This window comes from Salvelinus alpinus, chromosome 28, assembly GCF_045679555.1.
Source record: "Salvelinus alpinus chromosome 28, SLU_Salpinus.1, whole genome shotgun sequence".
Classification (NCBI taxonomy): Eukaryota; Metazoa; Chordata; class Actinopteri; order Salmoniformes; family Salmonidae; genus Salvelinus; species Salvelinus alpinus.
This window is the reverse complement of record NC_092113.1, coordinates 7,464,710-7,485,801: the sequence shown is the minus strand read 5'-3', so window position 1 is coordinate 7,485,801 and position 21,092 is coordinate 7,464,710. Positions and strand designations below refer to the sequence as shown.

Sequence of the window (21,092 nt, the reverse complement as noted above, 5' to 3'; positions counted from 1 at the left end):
CTGAGTATTCAGCCCACCACTGTACTGGTGGGAGAGGACAAGTGTTAATCACCGTACGCTGACAGTTTGACAGGGGGAAAGAGTCGGACAATCTGTGCATTCCAGCTCAACGTTTTCAACACTTCCCTACGGAACACTAGCCACTGGCCACAGACGTCGGTTCAATATCTAGTTTTGATATACAACTATGGTGAATTCAACGTGAAATCAACCAAAAATGTCACAATGTCATTGCATGTTAGGGTAAAAGTACGGTGAAAGAAATACAAAATGCCCTTTTACATTGATGACTTTGTGTGAATCCAGGGAGTTTTCCCGCGTTGATTCAACGTCATCACATTGATTTTTGGTTGAAACGACGTGGAAACAACGTTGATTCCACCAGTTTTTGCCCAGTGGGTACTCACGTCACTGACAATCTGACATCCGTATGTTGACGGAGATCCCATAGAGTTTATGCATTCAGAATACATGTGTGTGTATTCATCAACGTAACTTCACCTCCTTCGCAGGCGACTTGTCCTTTATCGACGGCGTGTCTCAGTCTCGTTGATGTGGACCTGGAGAGGGTAAGAAGAGGACTGAAGAACACAACTGGAGAGGAGTTGAGGGGGCTGGGGCTTCTCTCAAAGCTACAACTGCAGATTGTGTGGGAGAGCTTTCTTAAAACCCCTCCATCTTGTATGTATCCATTCCCCTTGGCTACTAGCATCGCCTTGAGGGCTGAAGTGGCCCTAGCTAGCACCAACTCCAAAAGGCCCCAGAGAGAGAGGGAGAGTAGAGTACAGTAGACTATATGGTTACAGACATTGACCCTTTCTCTCTCAGCTCATTCACTGTCAAGCCACTAACACCTCTGTCTGATCACAGCCAAATTACCTTGTTCCTCAAAAGAACAGACATGGAAACAACCACACATTCACAGCCCAGTAATCTGTACAACATCAGAAATTCATACAGACGGGCCCAAAACAGCACCGAAGAATACCAGAAAGCAACCTGGAACCAAAATATCCCAACACTCTTAGATAACTTTCTGGATATCACATTCACTCACAGTAAAGAAGGCATCAATCTAGCAGTAAAAAACATCAACTATATATACAGGCAAACGGCAAAAGAAGCACAATTAAAATTGATTAAAAAATAAACAAAAAAGACCACAGACGACAACTGGTTTGATGCAGATTGTAAAATTATAAGGAAAAAACTTAGAACACTATCCAACCAAAAGCACAGAGACACAAATAATGGTGAATTACGCCTTCATTACTGTGAGACTTTAAAACTCTATAAACGTACACTCAGAACCAAAAAAGCACAGCAAGCAGTTGACACTAATTGAGGAGTCCATAAACACAAACAACTTGTGGCAAAATTGGAAAAAAACTTCGAAACAAGAGGAATTAGCGATACAAAATGGTGACATATGGACAACCCATTTTAAAACACTCTACAACACCGTTCAAATTGACACAAACACAGAACAACACCAAATTCATGAGAAGTTGAATGGATTAGAAAGAGCTATAAAAGACTATATTTTAGAACGGAGACAAATTTGACCCTAACAACTACAGAGTAACAATAACCTGGGGAAGGTTTTCTGTAGTATTATAAATGTAAGAGTTCTGAACTTCCTTTAAGCACAATGTCTTGCGTAAAAGCCAAATTGGATTTATACCAAAACACTGCACAACTGATCATATTTACACCCTACACACCCTGATAGATAAACATGTCCACCAAAATAATACCAAAATATACGCTTGCATTACCGACTTCCAAAAACTTTTGATTCTATTTGGCATACAGGACTGTTCTACAAAGTTATTGAAAGTGGTGTAGGGGGTAAAACATATGACATAATTAAATCAATGTATACTGGCAATACGTGCAGCATTAAAATCGTCAAGAAAAGAACAGAATTCTTTAACCAGGGACGGGGCCTTCGTCAGGGTTGTAATCTGAGCCCTGCGCTCTTCAATATTTACATCAACGAATTGCCCACTATTATAGAAAAATCCTCGGTCCCTGGTGTTAGTCTGCACAATTCAGAGGATAAATGCCTACTCTTCACAGATGACCTATGCCTGCTGTCACCCACAGCACATGGCCTACAGCAGAGCCTGGACCTGCTAGAGCAGTACTGCCAGACCTGTGCCCTGGCAGTAAACCCCAAAAAGACAAAAATAATGATTTTCCAGAGAAGATCCAGATCTCAGGGAATTAGACCAAAGTTCTCAATTGGTACAAAATATATAGAGTACTGCAAACACTACAATTACTTAGGTTTAAAAATAAGCTCAACTGGACACCTTAATGAGGCAGTGAATGAACTGAGAGAGAAAGCACGCAGGGCATTCTACACCATTAAAAAACTAATTCAAATTGAAATACCTATTAAAATTTGCCTAAAACTAACTGAATGTGTAATTGAACCAATTGCACTTTATGGCAGCGAGGTGTGGGGTCCACTTGCAAAACAAGATTTCATCAAATGGGACAAACACCCCATTGAAACCCTGCATGCAGAGTTCTGTAAGATTCTCCTACATGTCCAGAGGAAAACTACAAACAATGCATGCAGGGCAGAATTAGACCAATATCCACTAATAATAAAAACTCAAAAAAGAGCGATTACGTTTTGGAAACATCTCAAATACAGTGACCCCCTCTCATATCATTACCAAGCCCTGCAATGCCAAGAGCTGAGCAAAGAAAAGAGTCCCCTCATCCAGCTGGTCCTGAGGCTGAGTTCACAAACTTGTTCTACTAACACACTGAAGCCTCAGGACCAGAACATCCAATCAATCAGAATAAACCAAATTACAACACAGTCAAAACAAAACTACATTGCTTATTGGGAAACACAAGCACAAGCACAAAGCAAAATGTAGTGCTATCTGGCCCTAAATCGACAGTACACCATGGCTAACTATTTGACCATGATTACTGACCAAAACCATAGAAAATCCTTGACAAAGTACAGGCTCAGTGAGCACAGCCTTGCCATTGAGAAGGGTAGAAACAGGAAAACCTGGCTCCCTGTAGAGGAAAAGCTGTGCAACCACTGCACAACAACAGAACCTGAGACAGAGCTGCATTTCCTGATAAAATGTAAAACATATAAAACAATTAGAGAGTGTCATTTCCCGAAATATGAAACCCTCTCTGATGAGAGTAGGCTACACGTCCTGTTGGGGGAGGACGCAGAGAGCTGTGGGTTGGCAGCGCACTACATTGCTGCCTGCCATAAGATGAGGGACAGTGTCTGACAGACCAATCAACCTGTCCTCTACTGTATACTCATTGTTATTGTTCAATGTATGGTTATTTTGACTCTTGGTTATTGTTGTCCCATTGACAATTTTGATTGTTATTATTTTCATATTGTAAATATCCAAAGTAAGCTTTGGCAATATCTACATTGTTACGTCATGCCAATACAGCAAATGGAGAGAGAGAGAGAGAGAGAGAGAGAGAGAGAGAGAGAGAGAGAGAGAGAGAGAGAGAGAGAGAGAGAGAGAGAGAGAGAGAGAGAGAGAGAGAAAGAGAGAGAGAGAGAGAGTATGTGACCCATTATTGACCTATTGAACACAAAGCTGAGAATCTCTCATTCTCCGTCTGGAAATTCTTAACACATGGCTCTCGCTCTTGTTGTTAAAAACCTTATATGATCCATCTATCCTCTATGTCCCTCAGATGAAAGATGCTACATTCAGGTCAGAGGAAACACAACTATCGTGAGGCTGGCACTCACTGGTCACTGGTCTTGCTGACCACCTGGTGACCCTGGTCAGCTGGACCAAAGGCTGTGTGGGTTCACAGGCATCCTGTTATGTATGACCTCTGACCTCACAGTGGGTTAGGCCTCAGATGTGTGGATGAGCTACAGGGAGCTGGTCAAAGGTCCAGTCTTCACAGAGCAGTGCTGTGAACCTGAATTAAACTAGGTTGCTGCTGCCCAGTTCCCATCACACTGGCCTTTAAGGCTTTATGGTCACACAGGCCCTTCGGCGAAGCCCACTCTCCCAGACACACACAGGAGTGTCTGACTCTACAGTATCTCTGACAGTGCGGTTGGTGTATAAGTAGAGAATACAATGGAACAGATTACTGTGGTGTGGAGTTGTGTAGGGAGACCCTGTGGTCATTTCCACAGATTTCTGCCCAGCTAGCACATAACATTCTGAGAACCATATGTTTCTTAGGTGGGAATTTCAGTACATTTCCTACAGGTTTCCTCATGATTGTATTTCAAGTCATGCTCTCAAATTGTTCCGAGAACATTAAGAAGCAAACATTTTCTGTGTGAATTTCAGTACTTCAACGTAATGTTTTTCTGCAGGATTCCTTGTGGTTCTAGTTAAAGTCATGTTCTCAGAACGTTCAGAGGACGTTAATAAACAACGTTCTCCTGTGTGAATTTCAGTACTTCAGCGTAATATTTTTCTGCAGGATTCCTCGTGGATCTAGTTAAAGTCATGTTCTCAGAACATTAAGAAAACTTTCCATAAAAACCACAAGAAAACACTAGTAAGAATGTTGTACATCCTCACAGTTGTGTTCAGGTGTGTTGGCCGCGCCCACTAATTGGCCACACCTGATCTTAATGAGTGTGTGTTTCCTTTGAAATGGGGTTTATTTGAATTGACTAAAATGAACAGCTTTTAAAAAATATAAAAAACACAGAACGCTAGCTCTATCCTGGTGGCACAGTGGACTAATTCCATGAATAGAAAACAGAAAGTAATAGGTTCAAATCTCACTGCCTCAATTCAAAAAGTTTTTGCATGATTAATGCCTAAGCAAAATAATTTCCAAGTGTCCTATCTGCGCTTGGAATTAAAAACAGTCAAACTAACCTAGCAGTGTTATTAAAATATGTTCTAAGTACGTTATTTAATTACCTTCAAATAACCTATGATTTCCATTCTCAGAAGGTTAATAAAACATCCCATGAAAACTTTCAGGGAACCATAGTAAAACGTTCTCAGAACCTCCCTGCAACCTAAAAATGTACGTACCCAGAACAGGAGAAATGTTCACTTCCGTTCTCAGAACATTTTTTTAAAAGTTCAGTTTACTCGTCAGGAAACGTATGTCTTCGTTCACGGAACCAATGGGAAACCAAAAACGTTGCTCCCACAATTTCCAAGGAACCATATGTGTTAACTGGGTACAGACTAAGATTCTGATACACAATGAGTAACAGGCAGGGAGGTATACAAACAGACACCATGACATCAACACATGACACACAACAGACAGTACAGAAACAGCCCTCACACAGGCCACAGGCCACCATTGAAATACCATTGATCGGCCCACTTCTCTCGCTCTGTGCCACTGGGTCCACTCTTGCCCCCCGACAGTGCTTGTGTTTCCTTCTGCCTGCCTCTCTCTCTCTCTCTACTGGTTTCTGATCTTATGTTTTAGCCATCAGGGTACTACTGCAACCTATCTGCTCTGTATTGACACCAGCCAACATCAACAGCAGAGGTGAGGACACGATGATGACTTAGCCATGCTGCCATGGTCAAAGATAGAGTCGTCTCAGCCAACAGCACCACCACCCACTACTGCTCTCTGGTGGTGGATACCAGAACTGCACTGTACTCCACAGGATGGTAAATTGAGATCCGGTTGGATAGATCAGATTATTAACCAGAACCACATGTTTACAGATGACCATGAAATATAGTTAAGCGATGGCGGCTTGGGTTCAACCCATCATAAATTATAGTAATCTAGAGGTATTGCTGTTTTAGCCCTACAGTAACAGAAAAATTCATATTCAAATAGATTTGTCATGAGGAAAATTTAGGAGTACATTTTTGAAACTGCATTTTTTTTCCTATCCTCAGATTCTGTCTCACATTGTTTTGGGTTCTTTCAATCTCACCAAAGGAGGACTGAAGTATTGGATTCTACACCATCTGCCTGAAACATGCTACTTTACCATGGAGAGAGAGTCAGTTCTACCTTCATACCGAGTGTGAATAGTATCTATGAAGGTGTGGTTGAGTCCCCTGTGTATGTTACGTTATCTGTAGAGGTGCCACTGTTCCCTTGTGGGGAGTGAGTGTTGTCTGAACATGGCAGGTATATGTTTTTGTCTACCGTTGACTATGGTGTTTTGCAGTGTTGGGGAGTAGGGAACTAAATTCAGTAGTTAATTACTTGTTGTGCCATGTAGTGGTGTAGCTAACTACTGAAGCTAACCTACTTGTTATCACAAAAATAAAATATGGGTAAAGTATGCAATCATTTTGTTTCTTTTTCGGCATCAGACCTGCCGGTAACACTTTACTTGACACCCAGAGTCATAACACGTTGAAAGTCATAATCATGTCATAACTGCAGACATAACTTGTCATAAGCTGTTATAACACTGTCATGACACATTTAGACCTGTTGTGCTATATATTGCATTATTTTATGTCTGGTTATGACACCTACGCAACCTACCACACAAGGCAAAACATTTAGTCATAATTTTTTTATTGACCATATTAAATTGTAATTGCGCACATTGTCAGACATGCACCTACCCCAAAGCTCAGTTGCTGATGACCGGGATGAATGCAGGAGCAGATTTCAGGAGCTGGACAAGACACCCTCTTTTGACTGATGTCTGACAAGAGGGCATATACGTGATAGGCTTATATGATGGTCACAATGCTTCTTGACTGTGTCATAAAGTGTATTTCATAAGTGCAAGTAAAGTGACACAGGATGGTCAATATGCTTCATGAAAGTCTCATAAAGTTGATTTCCTACAAATATGGAGAGAAAAAAAACATGAATCAAGAATTCATTACAACAAAGGATTTCATAAGAAACAAACTTTCAAATGAAAAGAAACTTCTTGGCAGGGAGAAAACTAATTTGAATAAATGTGGGTTTTGACACTCTTATGTAGGTGTCAGTAACAGCCACAAAACAATGCAATATGTCACAACAGGTGTAAATATATTGGTCATGACTCTGTTGCCCATATGACAAGTTATGTCAGCTGTTGTGTCAAAGTATTAAGACACGGAGTGTCAAGTAAAGTGTTACCGACCTGCCTAATTCTCACTTGAAACATATTTTGTGTGTTTAATAGGATAAATTGCACATTCTTTTAACATATGACCACAAAGTGATCAGTCTTGCAATTTGTAGTCTATGACATTTCTGATTTTCATATGAGCACAAAGTAATTTGGATGCAGTAAACTACCCAGCTAGCACATAACGTTCTGAGAACCATATGTTTCTTAGAGCTTGGTTGTCCTATGATTATTTTTGCATACAACCTTCCCACAACTTTCTGGGAATGGTGCAGGATAGTTGTTTGGCTTTGGAACACTCAGCACATTTAAGGGACTTAACAAAAAAATGTCATTACTTTAATAGAACGTTCCCTAAAAGTTCAAGGTTACATTTAATTTTGGTATTGTTATAGGAACGTTCTCCAACTGGTCTGACATTGGGAATGTTCTCGAATAGTTCAGAGAATGCTAAGAAACAACGTTCTGTGGAAATTTCAGTATGTTTCCTACAGGTTTCCTCATGGTTCTATGTAAAGTCATGTTCTCAAATTGTCCCAAGAACATTAAGAAAACGTCCCATAAAAACAAAGAAACTTTCATAACGTCCAGAGAACGTTCTAAGTTATTTAAAAAAAAGCATACATTGTGACCTCGGAATGTAAAAAAAACTTTCCGTGAAACTTTAGTAACGTTCAGGTATGTTGGCTGTGCCGACTAATTGGCTACACCTAATCTTAATGTTTGTTTCCTTTGAAATGGGGTTTGTTTGAATAGACAAATGAACAGCCTCGTATGAGTTCAAAAACATAGCATGCTCGCTCCATTCTGGTTGTGCAGTAGACTAATTCCATGGTTAGGAAATAGAAGATCATAGGTTTGCATGATTAATGCCTAAGCAAATTCATTTCCAAGGGTCGCATCTGTGCTTGGATTTAAAAAGAGTTAAGTCAGCTATGTCTTGCTTTAGTATAGCTTAACATCTTCCAGTGTGAAGTAATGGGTAGCATGGCAAACTAGATTTTTAGAGTAGCGTCCCTAACACTGGTGTTTTGGATGCTTTCCAGACAAATCCACAGGAATCCCACATCTGCAGTTAAGTAAATCATCCATTGCCTCATGGAGCTCACGGAATGTTGTGCACAATTTACAATCAACGCAAAAGGTTGTCATTATTCAACAAAACATTTATTGCTGGCATAACATGATGCAACCATAGAAAACAAAACCAGATAAACCTGGTAACCACTGAAATGTACAAAGGGAGTACAGTACACACAAGTGTGGCTGTCTTAATTCCACAGTTGTTCTTTGTGCGTGTCCCCAGTCACACCAGTAGAGGCTCAGTGCAGGTGGAGGTACTGCTGGAACCACAGCACCACGTTGAGAAAGCAGTCAGCCTGAGTGTCCACACGAGCCAGAGAGTGGCCGTCTTCCGCAAACCAAAGCAACCTGCAGGGGGAAGCACAGTTGTATTCATTAGCGGACAACGTAGGAAAACAAAAGATTTCATATTGGACAAGTTCAGATAGTTCCTCCCTGTGTTTGTTTTGCTTCCGTTAGGTACTTAACCAAAAAAAGTGTTAAACAAATCAAAATATATTTTAAGTTTGAGATTCGTCAGAGTAGCAACCCTTTGCCTTGATGCCAGCTTTGCACACTCTTGGCATTCTCTCAATCAGCTTCATGAGGTATTCACCTGCAATGCATTTCAATGAACAGGTGTGCCTTGTTAAAAGTTAATTTGGGGAATTTCTTTCCTTCTTAATGAGTTTGAGCCGAATTCTATAGTAAGTACTGTAAGTACTGTGGTATTCTATAGTCATCTGTAGTTATTTTTTCACGTGGGCAGGATGATTGACAATATAACAAGCGGTTGTCACCTGACGGGGGAGCCCCTGCTCTTCAGAGAGCGGTACAGCTCCAAACCTTGGTGAGGCGACACTCTCCTGTCTTTACCCCCCAGCATCAGGAGCACTGGGGCCTTGATCTGGACACAGACAGAGGAAACCAAATGATATGCTTGTCTCATTGACAGCTATAGAGGTGTGTTTGTGTGCATGAACCTCAAACCTGAGGTGCGTAGATTATGGGGGATTTCTGGAGCATGGTGGTGAGAGCCTCTGGGGTGGGCAGCTGGTCATAAGAGTACTGCAGCCCCACACAAGAGTAACGCCTAGGAAAGGTAGAGGGAGACACAGGACAACTATCCATCAACCAACCAATTAATCACATTGTATTTGCATAGTACTTGTATTTTTTTTATTGTAATTTTTACAGTTCTTAAATATGCAGTGCACACACTTTCCATCCCCCAACTAGTGCACTTCAATTTGTGTTTTAGTCTCCACTCTCCAGTCCTATACACTGATAGACAGAGACATGGACAGAGAGTGTCAAGTCTCACCAGTCCACGATGTCACTGGTTCCCAGTAAGGTGGCAGCGTTGATGACTGGGTTCCTGACGGCACACGCCTTGTAGAAGTCTGGGTACTGGCCAATCAGGTGGCAGGCCAGGAAGCCCCCGTGGGACCCACCCATCACCACCACTTTATCAGGGTCAAGGGTTAAGAGCTTCTCAGCAGTTTGGTCAGCAAGGGCAGTTAGTACAGCCCTCTGGGAATGATAGTTAGAGGTTAGTTGAACAAGATGTGTTAGTAGTATTGAGTTGGAACACAAAATAGCAACCTGACTGGCACCCTGGGTTGAGAAACACTGTTGTATTGAAGGCTCAGGCTGTAGATATTTTCAGCTGAGAGCTCACTCTGTACCTGCACATCCTTGACGTCTTGGCTGCCGATGTTACCGGCCAGAGAGAGTATGCTGTCCTGGCCAAAGCCAGTGGAACCCCGGTAATTCACTACAAAACACAGAGAGAGAAACAATATTATATCAGTGGATACCAATGTGTGTGGGTGTGAGCCAAGGAGGAAGTCCACTATCTTACCCATGAGTACAGCAAAGCCCAGTTTGACCAGAACTGCTGTAGTGACATTCCACTCTGCAAAGAACTGGGAGTGCGGCCCACCTGGGAAAGAACACAAATAAGCTTCAGTGAGTCATCCGTGATCTTTCATAGATCAGTTCCCATATACATAAAACAGTCTCAGAATAGGCGTGCCGATCCAGGATCAGTTTTTATACAAATTAAATATATACAGCGAAGATTTGATCCTAGACCGGCGCTCCTACTACGAGACGCTTTATGAATACGGGCCCAGGACCTCGATTCTCCAGAGGTTTCTCTCACCATGGACAAACACCACCAGAGGGACCTTGGTGCGTGACGGAAGGTGGTTTGACGTAACCAGCAGGGCCCCGAAGTCTAGGCCAGCTGCATAAGGGACACACAACTTAATTGTATTGTTTTCTCAAAGACATAGTTATGGCAACCAGACAAGTTCTAAACCACTATTGACTGACTCACAGTACTCTGGGTTCTCCTCCTGGGGCGTAGGGCTGATGTCCAGAACATTGACGATAGCACCACGTAGACACGACTCGCCCAGAGGGTCCCAGGACACATCCCCCTCCCCCCCATCCAACGGAAGAAAAGCCACTGCCTGCAATAACACAATGCATATATGATATTATACTGCAACTGTACATGATGGGATATGACCAGGTAACCTAAATGACCAGTGTTGTATAGGGGGTAACCTAAATGACCACAGTGCTGTATAGGGGGTAACCTAAATGACCACAGTGTTGTATAGGGGGTAACCTAAATGACCACAGTGTTGTATAGGGGGTACCCTAAATGACCATAGTGTTGTATAGGGGGTAACCTAAATAACCAGTGTTGTATAGGGGGTAACCTAAATAACCAGTGTTGTATAGGGGGTAACCTCAGTGTTTTCCACAAGCACATGGAGTAGCTAACCAAATATAAAAGTAGCCAGGAGGGATCACCCGGGCCAGGTGGTTAATCATTTTCTGGGAAACAAGCTCTATTTTGGTGGCCTCTAATACATTGTAATGCCTTGATTCCATCATAAAATAGTCAGCGAAATTATTGAATACTTTGAGTTGACCACCCAAATTTGATTTTTTTGTGTGGTATTGCATTAAAAATTAAAATTACTGAAAATGTATGAATCCAGTGTATTGTTAGCTTTTATTAAATATTGTCTAGGCTTAGATGATCAAGACTATTTTTAGTAAGAAAATAAACCTTTAAAACATATATCCTGTCTTCTCTTGAGATTAAAGAATTTTACTGCAAGATACGAATTGCCACAATGTTTGTTCTTAATTATGTATTTTATAAAGACAGAAAAATTAAGTAAATAGACAATTACCTTAATTTATATTTTAAGTTACATTTTAAATCAAAGAAATTGCGTGATGGGCACTTTTTGAAAAGTAAAAATGGCTCTCTAAAATAGTAATTTCTTAAATAAATTACAATTCACAAAGAGAGTTGCAAACACTTGTTGAAATTCTTTTAAATGAACTGACCCACAGATTTCTTCTTAATTAATCTTTTACGAGTTTGTTGACTTCCACAGGCATACATTTACCTTGAGGCATTTTCTCAGTGATCTGCGATACAGGTATAATTGAAGAATGAAGCAGGTGTTTAACATAGGCTTTGTTACACAGAAAGCAGCAGTTGACTACTCCATTGTCAACACTGATTAAAATCAGTAGACCTAGAGCAACATTTTTGAAAATAAAATAAGCATCATTAGCTTTTGAAATAATTCAATACGTTCTCTTTCGGACCAGAGTGAGGCTATCGTTTCACTAGCCTACCCATTTTTCTGCAGTGAGGATTCACCATATTCATCGAATGTTATCATTTATCTGCAGTTAAATCACCCCAAAAAACTACCAGTATGCGATTGATGAAGCCAAATGATCTCTTACCGATGCGATAGGCTACTGACGAGTCACTCACTTTAACGTCACTGTCTGTCAAGTCCTGATAAGAGTTCATATCGAAAATACAGACGAGAACTTTAGGTTTACTTGTGCCGATGCGATACCATGGACATACAGCTACGTTGTATGGTTTATGAATGGCAAGGATATATGAAAATGGACTTTTTCAGTTAGACAACATTCATAAATGTGTCACGCTTGTTGTTCGTCAATCAAATCAGTAGCAAATGCTCATGGAGTGAAACTGAAAAAAAAAAGGCCTACACAGTTGTTTTATTGTCCAGCCAAATGATCATTGGAGGTGTGGTTGTCTTACTAAGACGTTTTTATTTACACTGACATGATCTTTGACCCTAGACGGCAGTTACTGCCACCTTGCTTGATACACCAAATGAAATGCGTTTCCATGGCGATTTTGTTTAACACAAACGTGTTCCCTAGTTGCGCCGTGATTGGCTCATGGGGACATTACGTCAAGGCAAAATCTACAGGTAGAGATGGAAAACTCAAGCCCCCTGGGTGCCGTCATAGGCTGCATTCCAAACACTTCCAAACACAGACACATCCTTTCCCCTCAGCCCTAAAATTAAAGAGGACACATCATGACGTCTGACGAGTACACACTTGCAGGGCAAGGAAGGAAGGAATGATTTTTAAATGGACCGCCCCTGCCCGGAAATTCATCACTCGTTCATCCCGCGATGATTGTGTTTTCAGCCACCGGCAGCTTGTGTGCTTTATATGCTTTACAGTCAATTATGATTGCATGTCTACATATTAAATATATAATTATTAATATACGCCTACTGTATGATAGCAAATTATTAGCTAACTAGCGTTAGCCTGCCTAGCTGGAACTTCTGAACATTTTTTATTTCTACAATTTCCAAAAGCTAACAAAACAAAAACATGTTTACGAGACGCGTTTGTGTATTAGCAGCACAATTTCTAACTTATTTACATTCGTTTTTACTTACACTGTTGACTCCATATTGACCTTGAGGTTTTAGCTGACTTTTCTTAGCGGATGTACAATCACGAATTGAATTATGGGGCATTTCAGGCCCCGAAGTGAACATAATTGCACACCCGCAGATTCCATTAAAAACGAGGGCTGAGGGGCTTACGTTGCAAACTTCCCTTGCTTGGCTAATCATTTGGACCAACGACAAATATGGCCGCGGGGATTCCCCCAAGGGCATAAGGCGAGGGTAAGTGGACGAGGGTGTGTCTTTTATATGTTTGAAACGCAGCCATTGAGTTACATTAGAAGGGCCCATCCAAGAAGGCTCAATGTCATTGGCCACAGATCTTAGCTAGCAGTCATCATGAATTAAGTCGACAATCTACTGGCAAATATTTGTCATATGATGAGAAATTATGATACATTATTGGTGCTCGTTGGCCATTGAACATAAACATTACACACCAAGTTGGAAATCCCAAATTCAACAATGAGTGGTTTGGAAGGAATCAGTGGCTAACTGCAAGCGTTGCAAAGCAATCACTAGCCTGCTATTCAGTGGAGTGGGTGTTTAAAAGGATAAACATTGAACACGATGGGCCAGAAAAGGTTGAATACATTGGCCATGCTGTCAACCCAGCATTACTTCTGCAGCATTCACAACTGGAAACTCAGAACTGGGATATTTCAGACACACATTTATTTAAGCAAGTCAGCCATATCAGCTATTATTTTTTAAAGGCAGTAAATGTGTCTGAAAGAACGGTTTGGCTGCCAGACAAGACTCCGCTGATAGCCAGGTGTAGCAGTGGTAAGGATTCACTCTGTGGTGCTGAAAAGAAAGCTCTGCTGTTGGGACAGATTTATGTAGGTCTTAACTGTTTGTGGGCAATGTTGGTCACCGTTATAGTTCAATTAATGTACTGTTTAGTGTTGTGTAGTGGCTTTGCTAACACGCACCGGAAACAAAATTGGGGGGAGTTTGCCCCACCAACATTTATATGCTAAAATCGCCACTGAGCACGAGAAAGAAAATAAATTAATGTGCCAGAAAATACACTAAGTGGATTTCGACTCATCGTTACCACATATGGGACGTGCAAATTGAAATTAAATAAATTTTACTGCAAGCATAGCGTACATAACACACCCAGGAGGTACAGAGAGGCGGGACAGACAGAAAACTGTCAAACCAGCAGTGTCTCCCTGTCATCGCTCACTTTGACTGACACCCGCTAGAAGAAGCATATCATTCATTTTAGTGGGAGAGGGCTCGTGGACTTTTTTTCCCGGACTTGTGAATTGTAAAAAAGTAGCATAGTTAATTTAAGTGGAAAAAGTACCCGGCTGAAAATGTATGTGTAACCGGCTGTATGGCCGACAGCCGGTGCTAATGGAAAACACTAACCTAAATGACCACAGCGTTGTATGGGGATAACCTGAATGACCAGAACGTTGTATAGGCGTAACCTGATAGCCCAGAGCTCTGTATAGTAGTAACCTGAATGACCAGAGCTCTGTATAGGGGTAACATGAATGACCAGAGCGATATACGAATGCCCACAACACAGGTATTACCAGGCGTGGGGCCTCATTCAGATGGGAACAGTGGACCACCATGAGGTCATTCTGGATGGTGAGCAGCTTCCAGCTCCCAAATTTCTCAGCTAAAGGGAAGAGAGAGAGATTGAACGGTTTGCTACAGCTCGGACTAGTTTCAGTTGGAGAGGCTCGAGAACAAAACCTCACAGACTAATAATCATATAAAAGGAGAGGAGAGCTTACAGTCAGAGATGCGGGTTACTCTCCTAGTGGCCCTATCCACTACAAAGAGGTCCTGTGAGAGAGGGAGAGATGGGGAAAGTGAGATCATGGAGTACGAAGTTATTTGCGGCCGCTTGTGTACATGTTTACACTATACCCTCCAGTTCCTCCGGGCGCTACTGAAGACCACTCTCTGGCTGTCTGACGCCCAGCAACGAGGTGGCAGAGCCTCATACAGCCCAGCAAACTCATCTAGGGACAGACAAGGGGGGGGGGGGGGGGCACGGGGAAGGAAATGTGTGAGAAGCAAGAGATGGAAAGTGCAGTAGGAATGGGGTGCCATTCTATGTCAAGTCCAAAATGTTGCGTTAAAGTATTTCAATTCTGTACCTTTCTTTGGCCTATTGACTACGTCCACCAGCACAGAGATATTCCTTGTCTCCAGGTCATACTGTGGACCGAGAGAAGGGAAGGATATAACAGTGCAGAATACCACCAGCGAAGCATAAGCAGCACTCCCCACTGACCTCCAGACCATGCTTGCTTCTTTCTGATAAGGCGGTAACGGCTCCTTAATGAAGAGGCTGGGCAGGGGTCTGGAGGTAACGCTGAGGACTAGGGGCTAGGCTGGGAGCGGGGGTCTGGAGGTAACGCTGAGGACTAGGGGCTAGGCTGGGAGCGGGGGTCTGGAGGTAACGCTGAGGACTTGGGGCTAGGCTGGGAGCGGGGGTCTGGAGGTAACACTGAGGACTTGGGGCTAGGCTGGGAGCGGGGGTCTGGAGGTAACACTGAGGACTTGGGGCTAGGCTGGGAGCGGGGGTCTGGAGGTAACACTGAGGACTTGGGGCTAGGCTGGGAGCAGGGGTCTGGAGGTAACACTGAGGACTTGGGGCTAGCCTGGGAGCGGTTGGCAGGGGTCTGGGAGATGGGAGGCTGGAGGTCGGGCACTCACCTGCTTCATGCTGAAACACTGGCTGTGGGGGCCAAACACCTGTCCCTCCAGGTACACCAGGTAGCGTCCATCAGGGCTCAGACGGGGGGACGAGACAGAGCTGGTGTCCCCAGACAGACACTCTGTGTAAGGAGAGACAAGGGGTTGCAGGTTTGCAAGGAAAGAAGCTTTGTTGTTAATGCGCTGTGAATTAGCAAGTTGTTTACCATGACAATGAACCAACCAAGAACACAGAAAACACTCACCACAGTTTCCTTCCAGGTCCAGACAAAACAGAGCTGACCTGAAAACAGAAGTTCTCATTTGAGTCTTTCTAAAATAACACACATGGGCATCTCTTGATCAGTCTATTACTCTGGAATATTGATTAGTGAGATGACGTAAACATAGACTACACAGGCTGCTCCTTACCTCCTATTGGAGCAGAACCTCAGGCCCAGTCTGAAGGGCTCATGCCACCAGCCCACAAAAAACAAACACTCGCCATCATGGGCCCAGAGACACTGTGTTAACCAGACAGCATGACAACAATTACTGCACATTACATTTCATGGCATAACATATTACATAGAATTACATGACTGTAAGACATGTCATGTGACTGGTGATCCTTCCAGTGAAGTTGCAAATACCATAGGATGCTCAGCTAATGCCTTTATTGGTGTGTGTGTGTGTGTGTGCTCACCTGGCCTGGGGACACGTGTGAAGGGACACCCTGCAGCACTGTTACCGTGCCCTTGGCCACATCGGCCACACACAGCACTGGGACACTTTTACTGGTCAAGCCTTCCCCCCAGTCCTCCCAGTACAAACTCTTGTCCTGATGCACAACAGGGGAAAGGAAGGGTGTTGAAGCCATGAAAAAATAAAATAAAAAGACTGGATCATGTTTACGCAACATAGCAGGCATCCTAAGAGTACTTCCAGAACCACCCGAATGTCACTAAGACTACATCCAACTGAATGTATGGCTAAACATACATAGACAATTAATAGAGGAGTGATCAGGGTGTTTTGGATACCTTCTCAGAAGGGCCTCCTGAGGGCCCTGCTGTTGGCTCTGATGGGATGGAGGCTGAAGCGTACGACTCTCCTATAGACCTTTTCCCCTCGGCTACATACAGCAGCCTGCCCTCACATGTAGACCAGGCCAGGGAGCCAAACTGACCTGCACACATACAGACAGAGGCAGACGGCGAACAAGAGCCAAAGACAGACCGACATGGAGAGAGTGTGGCTGATGAATTCAAGCAAATGGCCCTGATTAGGTCCACAGTGGACAGGTCTAGCATCAGACAGAATACTCAAGAGCACCGTAGGCATTAAAACCACCCAGGAAAAGGCCTTTACCATCCTCATACACTCTCCCGTGTTTGTTGAGAGCTGTGAGATGGAGGATCTTTTTTAAGCCGCTGTTGCTCCACACCTGAAAATGAACAGACCCTGTAAAAGTTAAAGCAAACCAGTATGCACCGTATCAGGGTGGGTGAAGGAATTTAGCCAGATGACCGACACACCCAGACCACTCCATCCTTACCTCTAGGAACTGTTGTCCTGCAACCTGACCGCTGGTTTCCCTGACAACCGCCTTCAGATCTCCAGACAGGGAATAGGAACTCAGCAATCTATTTGAGTAGAAAGGAAGAAAGCATTGAAAATGGCAGCTTAGAGAAGGACCTATCGTATCTTTAATAAATAACTCCTATATAAATCATCTTACACACATCACGTCATCAGCACCAGACACTGGGATGGAGAATGAGTGGTGGGGGAGTGTTAATCTGTCCGTCTGCCTACTTACTCGCCGTGTAAAAGGCTGCAGGGGCTTGGTGGTTGGATGTCTATGTCGGTCTCTTTACTGTAGTTTTGAATTAGTGTCCACTGCTGGGCATAGTGCAGTCTGGCTCCCCGGAATCTCTCAATCTGACTCCACTCTGATAGGTGCAGGCGAAGGAGAGGTTAATAACTATGATTTATTTTTTTATCAATACATTTAAAAAGTAATTCAAACTTTTTTCCAACGAAGCAAACATAATAGCATACGTGCAGTCAAAAATAACAAAATAAACTTCCAGGTTTATAAATATCATAAAATCAGGGAGAACTGCTTGTGTGCATGTTTTTTTATGGGTACCAATTTGTTTACTGTTCAGTGTTCTTTAGTGTGTGTGTGAGAGATGTATAGAGGGCTAATGCCCAAAAGCCTGTTATAGCATGGGCAGCACCACTGACGACTTTCAGAATGATGAAGGCCTCTAGTAACCAAAAGGCGCCATTGAGGGCTCCCGCCATTTTAACATCGTCAACTGGGTGGTACTTCCAACTTAATTGGCTGATCACTCCTGCTGACCCTGTCGGAGTCATGTCCATCCAGATCATCAGGAGGGATCCAGCCAATCGTTTAGAAGAAAATAGACTACTTCAAAATGGAGATCGCCTCAATGGTGCTGCCCATGCGGTCATAGACGCTATTGTCACAGATAGAACAATGAGCCAGATATTTCACTGGATGTATAAATGTGAAGCATCCGGTTGGCGTTTCCACGTACTACCAAGTATGGTGATGAGGAAGCCCAGCGGCCGGCACTGGGAAATGATGGAGCGAGATGGATTTTGGCCAAAATTATGCAAATATTCTCATCAATGAAACATTTGATCTCCATACAGTTTTCTGTTTCCAAAACTAGAATCTGTAACAAACAGAGTGGACTGCATTTTGTAGACTCTACCCTTTGCCAAAATACAAATTGTTTAGAAAGAGTGCAGGGGTGAATTGAGTTATTGCACACTCGTACATCAAAGTAGGCGTTCCTTAAAGGAAATATGCAAATAAATACTAGAGCGAGCCAATAGGAACTTACTAGCTCATGCTTGGCTCTGCCCACGTCCTTACTTGTTCTGCCCACTATGATTAATTTGCTCAAATTGGAAATGACAAAAATTGGGGGGAGTTTACACCACCAAGATTTACATGCTAAAATCACCAATGAGCATGAGAAAGAAAATAAATTAATGTGCCAGAAAATAAAGTACTAAGTGGATTTCGACTCATCGTTACCACATTATATGGGACGTGCAAATTGACACAGACGATGAAGGAGCATCATGCTCTCTCAGAGGCTGGTAGCAGGAGCTACAGGAAGACAGGTTGATTGTAATGGCTGGTACGGAATTTATGTAACGGTATCAAACACAAACATATGGAAACCACATGTTTGACTCTGTTCCATTTATTCCATTCCAGCCATTACAATGAGCCCGTCCTCCTCTGTGCTCTCTCCCTCCTTGTAAAGAAATGTGACTGCAAGCACAGTGTACACAACACACACCCAGGAGGTACAGAGAGGCGGGACAGACAGCAGACAGTCAAACCAGCAGTGTCTCCCTCTCGTCACTCACTTTGACTGACACGCGCTACAAGATGCATATCATTAATTTTAGTGGAAGAGTGCTCGTGGACTTTGTTTTCTGACTTTTTAATTGTAAAAAAGTAGCATAGTTAATTGAAGTGGAAAAGTAACCGGCTGTACAGCCGACGCTAATGGAAAACACTAACCTAAATGAGCACAGCGTTACATAGGGGTAACCTGAATGACCAGAGCGTTGTATAGGCATAACCTGAATGTCCAGAGCTCTGTATAGGGGTAACCTGAATGACCAGAGTGGTGGATATGACATACTCTGGTCCATCTTGGGTTAGTTATAGAAATCTTTGCTATAATGGCACAGACACATAGACTAGTCCTCTATGTATCTCTATGGTAGCAGCAGAGAGAAGAGGAAGCGAGAAACCCCACACCCTATTTGTTTCTGGTTACATTACAGTCAGTCATTGTAAATAAGAATTTGTTCTTAACTGATTTGCCAAGTTAAATAAAAATATTTAAAAATATACCCTTTCAGTTTGCTTCTGAGTTGGTTAATTAACAGACGAAAATTGACTACTTCAAAATGGTGATGGCCTCGGGCGCTACCTGCTACCTACAGACACCATAGTGGACAGTTACAACGTTGCGATCTCTATGCATTTCTATTGTGTGTGTGTGCGCGCACAGTGTCTCACCTGTACATAAAGTGAAACTCGTGCCGTTTAATAGTGCCATGTAGTCATTCGCCGTCACGAAGGCAGAAATAGGGGTGGGATACCCACTATATTCGCGGTACAAAGTGGCGATAGCATCGGGTTCCATTCGTGCCTAGGTGCAGTAGCGTTAGTTAGACATGCAGCTGTCAACTGTTTTTGAAAACACTTTTACAGTGCATTAGCTAGCTAACTAATCACTTTAATCGATTACAGGTGATATTAAAGCCATGTGACTGCATGCGTTCAACAAACGAACATTATGTATCAGCTTCATTTTAAAGGTTAGAGAAACTAATGTTAAGATAAACATAGATGGAACACAAATGTCCATTTTGAGCTAAAGTGGTACTTATAAATCTCTGAAAAAAATAACAATAGTTGTCTTTTACCAGGAACTCCATGTCGACACGACGGCCGATACCATTTCATGCAGGGGCTGATGGAAGAGACCAAACGCAAGGCGGCAGCAGCAACACATTTTGTAGGATTCACAAAGGAAGTGATTAATGGCGCCTTGGGATTTCACCCCAACTCTGACGTCATCCCATTGAAGATTAAATTTAAAACGATAGGGCGGTCCAAAGAATCCCAGATAGCACCGACCATAAAAAACAAATAAACATCTCCTGCCCCATCCAATCCCACCATTTGAATCCCACAGTGATACATAAACTCAGCAAAAAAAGAAACGTCCCTTTTTCAGAACCCTGTCTTTCAAAGATAATTTGTAGAAATCCAAATAACTTCCCAGATCTTCATTGTAAAGGGTTTAAACACTGTTTCCCATGCTTGTTCAATGAACCATAAACAATTAATGAACATGCACCTGTGGAACGGTTGTTAAGACACTAACAGCTTACAGATGGTAGGCAATTAAGGTCACAGTTATGAAAACTTAGGACACTAAAGAGGCTTGTCTACTGACTCTGGAAAAACTTCAAAAGAAAGATGCCCAGAGTCCCTGCTCATCTGCGTGAACGTGCCTTATGCATGCTGCAAGGAGGCCTGAGGACTGCAGATGTGGCCAGGGCAATAAATTGCAATGTCCGTACTGTGAGACGCCTAAGACAGCGCTACAGGGAGACCGGACGGACAGCTGATCTTCCTCGCAGTGGCAGACCACGTGTAACACCTGCACAGGAGCAGTACATCCGAACATTACACCTGCGGGACAGGTACAGGATGGCAACAACAACTGCCCGAGTTACACCAGGAATGCACAATGCCTCCATCAGTGCTCAGACTGTCCGCAATAGGCTGAGAGAGGCTGGACTGAGGGCTTGTTGGCCTGTTGCAAGCAAGGTCCTCACCAGACATCACCTGCAACATCACCTATGGGCACAAACCCACTGTCGCTAGACCAGACAGGACTGGCAAAAAGTGCTCTCACACGAGTCGCGGT

At 42.9% G+C, this 21,092-nt stretch overlaps 1 protein-coding gene across 2 annotated transcripts; it reads right to left on the bottom strand.

Annotated features, from left to right (window-relative positions):
- Positions 1-8,205: 8,205 nt before the first annotated feature.
- Positions 8,206-20,187, bottom strand: LOC139557062 (acylamino-acid-releasing enzyme). Of its 2 annotated transcripts, XM_071371388.1 has the most exons (22): positions 20,080-20,186; positions 19,670-19,802; positions 17,408-17,540; positions 17,144-17,231; positions 16,957-17,032; positions 16,629-16,774; positions 16,292-16,426; positions 16,018-16,109; positions 15,852-15,889; positions 15,607-15,728; positions 15,045-15,105; positions 14,812-14,906; positions 14,676-14,727; positions 14,469-14,557; positions 10,467-10,602; positions 10,290-10,373; positions 9,987-10,067; positions 9,811-9,899; positions 9,447-9,655; positions 9,113-9,215; positions 8,923-9,029; positions 8,206-8,491 (listed from the first exon to the last, which is right to left on the bottom strand). In XM_071371388.1, the coding sequence occupies exons 1-22, from the start codon at positions 20,089-20,091 to the stop codon at positions 8,383-8,385; spliced, it is 2,190 nt and encodes a 729-aa protein (XP_071227489.1). In that variant the 5' UTR covers positions 20,092-20,186; the 3' UTR covers positions 8,206-8,382. The 2 variants fall into 2 exon arrangements, with proteins under 2 accessions (XP_071227489.1, XP_071227490.1); XM_071371389.1 differs by lacking the exon at positions 19,670-19,802 and having other exon boundaries at positions 20,080-20,187.
- Positions 20,188-21,092: the final 905 nt, after the last annotated feature.

What these genes read in the sequence shown, in the direction of transcription:
- LOC139557062 (XM_071371388.1), bottom strand. An exon ending in GGACCTGGAAGGAAACTGTG is followed by an intron (nt 15,729 to 15,851) that starts GTGAGTGTTTTC and finishes CTCCTTACACAG; the next exon opens with AGTGTCTGTCTGGGGACACC. An exon ending in GGGCTTTGCTGTACTCATGG is followed by an intron (nt 9,900 to 9,986) that starts GTAAGATAGTGG and finishes TGTGTTTTGTAG; the next exon opens with TGAATTACCGGGGTTCCACT.